General features: G+C 42.8%; 2 protein-coding genes across 3 annotated transcripts; both read left to right on the forward strand.

Moving 5' to 3' along the window:
* Positions 1 to 146: 146 nt before the first annotated feature.
* Positions 147 to 5,029, forward strand: LOC148399663 (arachidonate 12-lipoxygenase, 12R-type-like). Its single transcript, XM_088372662.1, has 14 exons — positions 147 to 330; positions 559 to 763; positions 844 to 925; positions 2,277 to 2,399; positions 2,488 to 2,591; positions 2,663 to 2,829; positions 2,963 to 3,106; positions 3,279 to 3,482; positions 3,573 to 3,659; positions 3,735 to 3,904; positions 4,089 to 4,210; positions 4,305 to 4,405; positions 4,477 to 4,647; positions 4,737 to 5,029. The coding sequence occupies exons 1-14, from the start codon at positions 190 to 192 to the stop codon at positions 4,914 to 4,916; spliced, it is 2,001 nt and encodes a 666-aa protein (XP_088228788.1). The 5' UTR covers positions 147 to 189; the 3' UTR covers positions 4,917 to 5,029.
* A 383-nt stretch (positions 5,030 to 5,412) lies between these two features.
* LOC148399664 (arachidonate 12-lipoxygenase, 12R-type-like) lies at positions 5,413 to 11,669 on the forward strand. 2 transcript variants are annotated; one of them, XM_088372642.1, is made up of 15 exons: positions 5,413 to 5,569; positions 5,707 to 6,185; positions 6,677 to 6,881; positions 6,961 to 7,042; positions 7,117 to 7,239; positions 7,494 to 7,597; positions 7,682 to 7,848; positions 7,986 to 8,129; positions 8,461 to 8,664; positions 8,755 to 8,841; positions 8,917 to 9,086; positions 9,259 to 9,380; positions 9,478 to 9,578; positions 9,650 to 9,820; positions 10,029 to 11,669. In XM_088372642.1, exons 2-15 carry the CDS (start codon positions 6,039 to 6,041, stop codon positions 10,206 to 10,208), a joined length of 2,007 nt encoding a protein of 668 aa, XP_088228768.1. In that variant the 5' UTR covers positions 5,413 to 5,569; positions 5,707 to 6,038; the 3' UTR covers positions 10,209 to 11,669. The 2 variants fall into 2 exon arrangements, with proteins under 2 accessions (XP_088228768.1, XP_088228769.1); XM_088372643.1 differs by lacking the exon at positions 5,413 to 5,569 and having other exon boundaries at positions 5,589 to 6,185.
* The last annotated feature ends 445 nt before the right edge of the window (positions 11,670 to 12,114 follow it).

A 12,114-nucleotide genomic window follows, 5' to 3' on the forward strand; every position in this document is an offset into this window, starting at 1 on the left:
TAAGAATCGTGCGTTCCAGGTAAAAGTGCTTATCTTTCTTGAGAAAGAGACAGCGGCGTAAATGAGACATCTGTCAATCAATTCTATAAGTACCACCTACTCGGATACAAACATATAAAAAGCTCCAGGGGCCAAGTGTCCCTCACACAAAACTTGTTCTTCCTCATTCCAACTCATTCTAGCGTAACCATGTTGCATTACGAAGTGACCGTCTACACTGGCCATCGAGCTTGCTCGGGCACCTTGAACCATGTGCACATTAAGTTGGTGGGCAAAGACGGCGAGAGTAACCGCACGCCTTTGAGTTCTTTGATCATCAGCGGTGGATCGGTAAGTGCGGGGAAACCCTTCGCGATGCTTAACTCATTCACTGCCATTGACAACTATAGATGTCAAACATCTATTTTAACTGGGGCTGGCACGGAATGAATTGACGATTCAGAAGTCACACTAAAACGAGAGCACAAGGTCTGCATTGTAACTCTTGGTACTTTGTGTTTATCTGAACTGGAAGCAACAGAAAATGTTCTATATGGAATATTTCCTGTGATTTTGCAGGTGTCCACCTATACAGTTTCCTGCCCAAAGTCCCTTGGAGAGCTTATCTTGATCGAACTAGACAAACAACATGCCTACCTTGTGCCCGATGACGCTTGGTTCCCCGACAAGGTGGAAATCAAATCGCCCGAGGGAGTCATCTACACCTTTCCCATCCACTGCTGGATCAGCGACAAGGAGACTCACCGCTTCAGAGAAGGCAAAGGTCGGTTGATTTGTGCGCTTGTCTGCTATCGCCGGTTTGAGAACTCTGACTAATCCAAATGTGTGTGATTATTCCGAAAGCGCTGAGGCTCTTTGACGAAAACCACTCTCTTGGTCAGTACGCAAGGGAACAGGAGCTGCGCCGCCGTAAAGCGGACTATGGGTGAGAGGTACCGACGTAAACCGACGTTTGCGTTGATACGTGATGGCCTACATCGAGCTCTCAACCATCCACCAGATGGAAACAGGCTTACTCTGGCGTGTCCTACTGCATTGAGGCTGACGGTCCGTCTCAGCTACCTCATGAGGTCCAGTTCTCTTTCACCAAGACCATAGAGTTTGACTTCACTGCCGTTGCAGCGTAAGAGCCCTCCAAACCTTTGAGTCTGATATCATCAATTATGGAAATGCTGTGATTTTGCCAACAAACCAAATCCGTTTGAACAGGTGGTTCGTTGTGTTACCCAACATTTCATTGTTTTGTTTCGCAGGGTGACTGAGCTGAAGCTAAAGGGGCTGGAACACGATCATCATAACTGGAAACATATTGATGCTATCAAACATGTGTTCTGTAACAAACACACCCTCTTATCAGGTAATGGTGAAGTTCTTCCATGGATTCATTGAAGAAGCAGCGAGCGTTTCACTGACAACACAGTTATTTTGTCAGATTATGTGCAGGAGCACTGGACGGAGGACTGGTTATTTGGGTATCAGTTCCTAAACGGAAATCACCCCACCTTGATTCAACGCTGCAAAACTCTCCCCAAGAACTTCCCGGTAACCGATCGCATGGTCGTCATCCCCGATGGCTCTAACTTGTCGAACGAGTTGAAGGTATGTTCCACATTCTCCTTAAATTTGATGATTTGAATCTATTGATTAACGACATCTCGGTATTACACTCATCTCCCATTTGCCCTCAAACAGCAAGGCAACATATACCTTTGTGACTACAAGAACCTGGACGGAATGCCAGGAAACATCATCCACGGGGTTCAGCAGTACTTGACGGCGCCCCTCGTCCTGTTTCACAAACGACCCGACGACCAGCTGATGCCTATTGCCATTCAGGTGACATGACATTAAGATAAATGATTATTGACATAAGTTGAAGGTCCCAACAAACTGAGCTTGTGGGTTAGGTAGAGAGATGTCAAGGTCTAAAATTTTCTGACTCTAGTTTGTGTTTTGGGAGCTCCATGGTTTTGCTCAGAACTTTAAAGTCCTTGATGGGAATGACACCTTTAAGGGCATGAGGGTCTTCTCGACCTAATCCTGAACCCTGATTTGGATTTGAGACATCTTTCAAATCATTGAGATCAAATTTACAACTGTTGCAAAAATAGCGGACAACCATGGTCTAGAGAATATTCCATTTGTCTGCCTGCAGATCTCATCTCGAGCTGAGTCAGCGAAGTGTGGAATACGCGTGAGTGTTCACTCCAACGTTTACTTTTTTATATCAAAAGCATTCCGCATGCGTCTACATACATGTATAAATTGCCCAACAGCTGGGAATTCTATGGCCCAGGTATGCCCGACACCATAAAGGCAGATGGTGCAATGACCTTGCCAGATGAAGTCCAGTTCTCCTTCACCAAAACGACAGAGTTTGCATTCACAGGGGCCACAGGGTAAGCGCCTGCCAAACCTCACAGTACGATGCCATCCTTGTGTTCAGTTCATGATTTGTTAAGAAAAGGTTACTCGTTTTATTTCTAGGTTGGTTGAGCTTCAGCTAAAAGGGCTTGCTGACAACCAGGAAAATTGGAAAGATCTTGACGATATCAAAGACGTGTTCCATAACAAAGACACACCCTTATCAGGTAGATTTTCCATCATCGCCAACTGTTTGTCTTGCAAAACCTGAGCTGTAAATGTTAATTGATTTTGTCAGACTATGTGCAGGAACACTGGACGGAGGACTGGTTATTTGCATACCAGTTTCTAAATGGAGTCAATCCCGCCTTGATTCAACGTTGCAAAACTCTACCTGAGAACTTCCCAGTGACTGATGACATGGTCTTCATCCCCGATGGTTCAAACTTGTCAAATGAGTTGAAGGTAACAGTTAGAATAAGTAGAGCCATTTTGTCCACAACAACAACAACAACAACAACAAAAACGGCATTGCACTATGCAGATTGTGGTATCTTCAAGCTACTGTAAGTATTCCGATGTGTTTGTCCTCATACAGAAAGGCAACATATACCTTTGCGACTACAAGAACCTGGACGGAATACCAGCAAACACAGTCCAAGGGAAGCAGCAGTATTTGACCGCTCCTCTTGTCCTGCTTCACAAAAGACGCGACGACAAGCTAATGCCTATTGCCATTCAGGTGACATTAGCTTCATCCAATGTCCATGAAGTATCTTAGGGTCTATCTCTGGAAATGATGAAGCCACAATGCAGATTTGTGCAGTATCTCCAGTAAAAAAACACACACACAAACACACAATATGGGGTCCATCAAATGTCAATTCTTGGTTTGGTTCCTTCTCCTCCTATAGCTGAAGCAGAATCCATCTAAGGACAACCCAATCTTTCTTCCAACTGACTCTGAATATGACTGGTTGACGGCTAAGATTTTTGTGAGAAGTGCCGATTTCACAGAGCACCAGCTCAACACTCACTTGCTGCGCACCCACTTGCTGGCGGAGGTTTTTGCCGTGTCACTGCTACGCAACCTGCCCATGGTGCATCCAATCTACAAGGTACCTGGAGTTTTCCTAATTTGGTTTTATATATCAAGACTTTGGTTGTCTCCAGGTTTGGGTTCATGATCCTTCCTTCCATCCTTTTAGCTCCTTATACCCCACACTCGATACACTCTGCAGATCAATGAATTAGCTCGGGAACGGCTCATAGGACCTGCTGGAGTCTTCACTCTGGTAAAAGTCGACCTTTACGTTCTAAGTGACATTGGAGATCCTTCTGTTTATGTCTTGAAATGGACTGTTTCTCAGTTAGCAGCTTCTGGTGGAGAGGCTTTGCCAAAGATCTTGGCAAGATCGCTGTCCTCCATCACCTACAGGTCCCTTTGCCTCCCCGACAACATTGATGACCGTGACTTGAAGGACCTGCCGAACTTCTACTACAGAGATGATGGACTCCAACTGTGGAACATCATCTTCGAGTATGACTTTTTGCATCACAAATTATTGCAATTATTGCAATTGAAATCATAATGATACTGCCCATGTGTTCGTCATCCCCAATGAACTAGGAAATAATCAGTTAACAATCAGACGAATCCAAAATGGAGTTTGTGTCAGTGAAGGTATTTAGCGGAATGTAATCACCAAGTTGTCTCTCAAAAGATATGTGCAGCGAATGATAAAATACTACTACAAAAGTGATGACGAGGTCCAGCGAGACTCAGAACTGCAGACTTGGATTGGGGACATTTTTAAACACGGATTCCTTTCCCAGCTACAAACAGGTAATCATTACATGAGTGCACATTTGCCTCACTCGCATCCACCCGAAAGTTCAAACGCCTCTCAGAGACGCTTGCGTTTTTCTTTCCTTCAAAGGAATCCCTCAAAATTTCACCACTGTGTCTGAACTGATCAAGTTTGCCACCATGGTGATGTTCACTTGCTCGTGCCAACACGCAGCTGTGAACAGCGGGCAGGTGAATCCTCCGAATGAACACCAGCATTGCTTTGCATTGCATTTGGTCTTATTGCAAAACCTTCACTGCAGTACGACTATGGTGGCTGGATGCCCAACACCCCCGCCACCCTGCAGCGTGCTCCCCCAACCAAAAAAGGGACGACTAGCAAGAGCACGATCCTCGAGACCTTGCCCCCTATCAACATAACTGCTCAGGGAATGTCCACAGTGTGGCTGCTCAGCAGGCAGTCCTCCGACTTTGTAAGTACACCAAACTTGAGATGCCAAAAATGTAGAGTCGTGAAGCAGACGCGAGTCATTCAAGTCATGTGAATCCTTTGTGTCACCAGGTCCCACTCGGACATTACCTCGAGTACCATTACACCGAAAAGACTCCCTGCCAGTTGCAAACAGATTTCAAAAGCAAGCTTGACAAGTTGTCGATCACGATCAACAACAGAAACAAAGGTCTGGAAATCCCGTACACTTACTTGGATCCAAAGAATGTCGAAAACAGTGTGGCCATCTGAACATCGGAAAGCCAGGCACAATCAAACTGTATTGCACCATGAATCACTAATGCTCGATGTTGAGCTGTTCATAAAATTAAAGTGTGGCTCCTCTTTTCTGGCAACAAAAGTCAAATTAGAAGTAGAACACTTATTTCTTTGTTCTGAAATGAAGTCTCATTTGAATCTTCATTCAAATGAGATTTTTGGGTAGAATTGCAAATGTAATCTAATGACTTTGTACAGCCTCAGGCAGCGGTGTAATTTATCTAATGATTATGAGTATTTGTTCAGAAACAGTTACTCGTTTTATTTCCAGGTTGGCTGAGCTTCGGCTAAAAGGGCTTATTAACAACAAGAAAAATTGGAAAAGTCTTGACGATATCAACGGCGTGTTCCGTAACAAAGACACGCCCTTATCAGGTACAGCGGCCGAATGGATTTTCCATTATCACCATCTGCTGGTCTTACAAAACCTGAGCTGCAAACGTTAATTACTTTTGTCAGACTATGTGCAGGAACACTGGACGGAGGACTGGTTATTTGCGTACCAGTTTCTAAATGGACTCAATCCCACCTTGATTCGACGTTGCAAAACTCTACCCGAGAACTTCCCTGTGACCGATGACATGGTCTTCATCCCCGATGGCTCAAACTTATTGAATGAGTTGGAGGTAACAGTTTGGTTCTCCTCCCAATTATGATTCGAATGGATTGAGCCGTTTTGTCAACAACACAAAAACTCAGCATTGCACGATACGGTATGTGGTATCCTCAATATTATTATTCCGATGTGTTTGTCCTCAAACAGCGAGGCAACATATACCTTTGTGACTACAAGAACCTGGACGGAATGCCGGCAAACATCAACAAGTTGACGGCAATAAAAGTCTTGACTTTACCTTCCCGTCTGACCTCACCTAAACTGTTGATCCAACTGGCAGATTTAGGATTTTTTTTTTTCATCACATGACTAAAAAAATATCGAATATCATTTAGTCAAACCACCGAACATTCCAGATACCCGCTGCTGGTACCTCCCACAAATTAGCATATTCGGTACAGGTAAATAAAAAGCCGTCGTAGCCGACTGTATCTGTGTGGGACCGGTTTTTATCTATTCCGATACTTCGTCATTCAAGAATGACAATGGTGGATTACGAGGTGACCGTCTATACTGGCAATCGAGTTAACGCCACTACCGTGAACCTGGTGCATATTAAGCTGGTGGGCACAGAAGGCGAGAGTGCCCGCACGTGGTTGAACTCTTGGGTCATCTTCAGAGGAGCGGTAAGTATCAATATGAAGCTCACAATGCGGACAGAACTTTTTTTTTGGTGGTCCTGCCAGCTGCACAGGAAATGCAAACCTTTGTTTGCGGTAGGAATGTTCCAGCATGCATGTTATTGCTCTTCAGTCAAGTTAGGTCAGGTAACCCTGCCAGTATGATGCAGCACCTTTCTGATTCGGATCTAAATTATTGTTGCCTGCTTCATTTGGGTCTCAATCAGTAGAACCCCGTGACAAACAACCGGCGGTCTCGTACTCGTCAGTGGTGGTCACTCACCAAGCCAGCAACTCCGTCACTACGTCTGCATGTCCTTTTCACCACGTGTGTCTCGTTCCAATTGCCTGATTCCTGCTGCTTGGTTGCCACCTTCGGGCCAATTTTCCTCAATGGCCAAATGTTCATCTGGAATGGAAAAAACAGACCAGTGTTCCTAAAACAAACCTCATATTGTCAGAATAATTAAACACATTATTTCCTATAATTTTTCCAGGTGTCAACTTATACTGTTTCCTGCCCAAAGTCTCTTGGACGGATGGTTCTGATAGAACTAGACAAACGTCAATTCAGATTTATGTTCGGTGATGCTTGGTTCCCCGACAAGGTGGAAATCAAATCACCCGAGCGAGACATCTACACCTTTCCTATCTACTGCTGGATCAGTGACCGGGAGACACATTGTTTCAGAGAAGGCAAAGGTGGCTTGATTAGTGAGCTTGTCTGCCGCCATTTTAATTTCTGCAAATAATCCTCATGCAAATTGTTTTGTTTTGCAAGCACTGCGAATCTTTGACGAGAGCAACTCTCTTGGTCGAAACGCAAGGAAGCAGGAGCTGAGTCGGCGAAGCGTCGACTATGTGTGAGTGTTCACTCTGACATGTCCTTGGTACATATTAAGCATCAGGTGATATTCACCTTTACACCGCCCAACAGCTGGGAATTGTTTTCCCTAGGTTTGCCTTACACCATTAAGGCAGATGGTCCTACTAGCCTTCCAGATGAGGTCCAGTTCTCCTTTACCAAGAGTATAGAGTTTGCATTCACATCACTGACAGGGTAATAAGAAGCTTTCAATTCCTACAGTACAATACGACCACTGCTCCTCTTTTCTGGCAACAAAAGTCAAATTAGAAGTAGAACACATATTTCTTTGTTCTGAAATGAAGTCTCATTTGAATCTTCATTCAAATGAGATTTTTGGGTAGAATTGCAAATGTAATCTAATGACTTTGTACAGCCTCAGGCAGCGGTGTAATTTATCTAATGATTATGAGTATTTGTTCAGAAACAGTTACTCGTTTTATTTCCAGGTTGGCTGAGCTTCGGCTAAAAGGGCTTATTAACAACAAGAAAAATTGGAAAAGTCTTGACGATATCAACGGCGTGTTCCGTAACAAAGACACGCCCTTATCAGGTACAGCGGCCGAATGGATTTTCCATTATCACCATCTGCTGGTCTTACAAAACCTGAGCTGCAAACGTGAATTACTTTTGTCAGACTATGTGCAGGAACACTGGATGGAGGACTGGTTATTTGCGTACCAGTTTCTAAATGGAGTCAATCCCACCTTGATTCGACGTTGCAAAACTCTACCCGAGAACTTCCCTGTGACCGATGACATGGTCTTCATCCCCGATGGCTCAAACTTATTGAATGAGTTGGAGGTAACAGTTTGGTTCTCCTCCCAATTATGATTCGAATGGATTGAGCCGTTTTGTCAACAACACAAAAACTCAGCATTGCACGATACGGTATGTGGTATCCTCAATATTATTATTCCGATGTGTTTGTCCTCAAACAGCGAGGCAACATATACCTTTGTGACTACAAGAACCTGGACGGAATGCCGGCAAACATCATAAATGAGAAGCAACAGTTTATGACCGCTCCTCTTGTCCTGTTTCACAAAAGATCCGACGACAAGCTGATGCCTATTGCCATTCAGGTAACATTAGCCTATTGCCATTCAGGTAACATTAGCCTAATCCACCGTACAGGTAAAGTACTTTTAACAGTGAATGACCTCATCTTGTGGATAAAATAGACAGATTCTGCGGTATTAGACGTAGTTGGGATCATCTGTAGTTATTGCTCAGACTCCAAGAACGTGACCTTTTGTGTTTGGTGCGGCGGTTAGCACTTAGAATAAGAATCAACATTTCAATCTAGGGGCAATGGGTTTCATTTGTATTTCGGGGTCTAGTTCAGGGCAGATCAGTGTATCATCAACAATAAAAAATGCCCATCCTTGGTTTGGTTTCTTCCCCTTTCCACAGCTGAAGCAGACTCCGGCGGAAGACAACCCCATCTTTCTCCCAAATGACTCTGTGTACGACTGGCTGACGGCTAAGATTTTTGTGAGAAGTGCCGATTTCTCAGAGCACCAGCTCAACGCTCACTTGTTGCGCACCCACCTGCTGGCGGAGGTTTTTGCCGTGTCACTGCTACGCAACCTGCCCATGGTGCATCCAATCTACAAGGTACCTGGAGTTTTCCTAATTTGGTTTTATATATCAAGACTTTGGTTGTCTCCAGGTTTGGGTTCATGATCCTTCCTTCCATCCTTTTAGCTCCTCATACCCCACACTCGATACACTCTGGAGATCAATGTATTAGCTCGGGAACACCTCATAGGACCTGATGGAGTCTTCACTCTGGTAAAAGTCAACCTTTGCTTTCTACATAACATTGGAGATCCCTCTGTTTATGTCTTAAAATGGACTGTTTCTCAGTTTGCAGCTGCTGGCCGAGAGGCTTTGCCAAAGATCTTGGCAAGATCGCTGTCCTCCATCACCTACAGGTCCCTTTGCCTCCCCGACGACATTGATGACCGTGGCTTGAAGGACCTGCCGAACTTCTACTACAGAGATGATGGACTCCAACTTTGGATCATCATCTTCAAGTATGATAACATTCTCTTCATAAGTTTGTAGAGGTGTGGCAGATGAGCCCCAAAAGAACCAGTCAATTTTTTTTTACAGATTTGCATTTACTTTCTTCTCCCTATATCTCCTTCAACTACATACATATGAAGTTGTGAGCAGAATGTATTTGTAAATCTGTTTCCTGTAAAGTTTTGTGCAAGGAGTGATACAGCACTACTACAAAAGTGACGACGAGGTCCAGCGGGACTCCGAACTGCAGACATGGATCCGGGACATTTTTGAACACGGATTCCTTTCCCGGTCACAATCAGGTGACCCTCACCGAGAATGATGCGACACGTTACAACCTGAGAACACATGTTACTGACCAGCTCAAACATCTCGCTTTGTTCTCACTCTCCATCCCAGGCATACCTCAGAGTTTTATGACTGTACCTGAACTCACCAAATTCACCACTATGGTTATGTTCACTGGCTCGTGCCAACACGCAGCTGTGAACAACGGGCAGGTGAATCCTTAGGATGAACACCAGCATTGCTTTGCATTACTTTTGGTCTTATTGCAAAACCTTCATTACAGTACGACTACGGTGGCTGGATGCCCAACACCCCCACCACCCTGCAGCGTGCTCCCCCGACCAAAAAAGGGACAACTAGCAAGAGCACAATCCTCGAGACGTTGCCCCCTATCAATGTGACTGTGCGGGGAATAGCTGCAGTCTGGCTGCTCAGCAGACAGTCTTCTGATTTTGTAAGGAGCCCGAAACACAATACGACAAAATATTGGTAAAGGGAAAAGCTTGTATCTATTACAATGGTTTTCTTTATCTGGACCTGTTTTGCGGAACTTGATATTTACAAAGTCAAGCTTAAACTTCCCTGTCTCTAGTCTTATTCCAAAAGGATTATAGAGCGCTTCGAGACATAGTTGAGCTCACATACATGTATTCTGTCAATAGGTTCCCCTCGGACACTACCCAGAGGAGCATTTTACCGAGGAGATCCCTCGCCAGCTGCAAAAGGATTTTAAAGCCGAGCTTGATGAGTTGTCCATCAAAATCATCAACCGAAACGAGGGTCTGGAAATCCCGTACACTTACCTGGATCCAAAGAACATTGAAAACAGCGTGGCCATCTAAACGTCGGAAAGTCACAATCGAAAGGGAGGTGTGTGTGTGTGTGAAAATTCAAACAACAAATATTGTCTAAATACAAATTTAAACACCTCCAGTGGAAGTAAATCAGGTTATTTTATAAAACTAATTACCGCGGAAACGACTTGGAGTTAAGTCAAAGTGTGTGTGAAGGATGAAACGTTGCTGTTGGGTTGCTTTCATAAAATTCCCAAATCCCATATTCTGACAATATGATATGATTTTATAAATTATTGAAGTGAAAACCTCCGAAGCTGACAACAATGTCTTCCATTCCGTCAGGCTGGTTGACCTCCATGTTTGTCTAAAGCAATTTTCCCTGGAGACATATTATAAAGAGAGGTAATCATTACCAGAAAGTGCCATATCCTGATTTCCTTCTAAAATATAACAGGATTCTCAGGAACTTGGTAAAGGAAACACCTTAATATTTACAAGTTCTTGCTTTTACTTGTGTCATTGTATATTCAATCAGTTCCAGGAAGAGTGAGCCCAAATATTTCTGTAGATTTGTGAAAGATTTGTGAAAGACTTGAGAAAGATTCAAGAAAACACTTGCTAGTTGAATAATTATTATGACTTAAATATCTCCTACTTCTCCAAAATGACATATATGATAAAAAAAGATTCGGTGTTGGAGTTAGAGGCCTCCGTTTGCCATCTACAACAGCAGTCAGAAAGGGGAAAGGTGGTTATACTTTTTGTTTTGTTTTTTGGGGTGGAGGGACATTTTAATTTACGCCTTTACATTTTTTGCTGTAGTATGTAGTTCTCTACTATATCCAGCTACTACCGCATCCAGAATGATAAAAACAATGAATTTTGATTTATGGTGATTTGTCAGACAAATATCCCCCATGACATGCCATTAATGGACGGTCCCTAAAATAGACAGTCCCTAAAACTGACAGAACAAATATCAAACATTAAATATTTTCTTGTTAAAATAACACCAGTAATCAAGTTCAAAGGCATTTACCAGAAATCTTGCAGGAAGCAAATGCTTGACTATGAATTAATATTTTCATCTGGTTGAGCTGCTGCTGGAAATTTTGGCATGAGATTGCAAGTTACAAATTGACAGCTTGGTTAGTGTTTTCACATGTCATGCTGGAAAACCTCGATCATAATGTTTCACCAAATGCAGGTTGATGTATCCTTAGCATATGTGTGTGAGGTGATACAACTTTACTTTCCAAAAAGTAAGAAATAGAATCTTTCAACCTACTTATGGAAGAAAAATAAACAATGGAAAGTTGCTTTGGATTTTCTTTTATGTGACTATTTTTTTTTATGTGATTATACTTTCTTGTGGAGATTTGGGCTATTTTGTCAGCTGCATACAAAAGTGCTTGGGGGGGGCGTAGTGTTCTTTTCAATTTTGATCAGTTTTCTGCTATACAAAAATTGAATCTAAGAAATAAAATCTGTTGATTGTGTGAAAAAGTCGACTTTTCATCTTTTTTTTTTTTTTATGGTTGAATAAAACTCTTGCTTCGGGCTAAATTAAAAAAAGTACTCGTCAAAGGAAGTCATTGTTTGCTCCATGGAGAAAAAAATATTTTGAGTCTTACGATTGATGAAGGTCTTTTCAAGTAATTTCAAACTTAAACCTTCCAGAGATCTTTTTCATGTTCATTAAGTCATTTTGGTTTTTATTTCTTTGCTTTTAAATCAATTCAATTGTTTTGTGTGGAAATGTTTTTTTTTGTTTTTTTTTTAATGTTGTACTTTTAATTGGTAACAAGAGTATGAAGTGCACAGTCGGAATAAAGCTGCCTTGCCATTTCATGCTTGTGCAAATAAACAAACCTCGTAAAATTGTTACAACAGATCAGGTTAGCAGATAAGAATCGTGCGTTCCAGGTAAAAGTGCTTATCTTTCTTGAGA

The sequence above is a fragment of the Syngnathus floridae genome, chromosome 4 (assembly GCF_059516105.1).
Source record: "Syngnathus floridae isolate MCC-2025c chromosome 4, RoL_Sflo_1.0, whole genome shotgun sequence".
Classification (NCBI taxonomy): Eukaryota; Metazoa; Chordata; class Actinopteri; order Syngnathiformes; family Syngnathidae; genus Syngnathus; species Syngnathus floridae.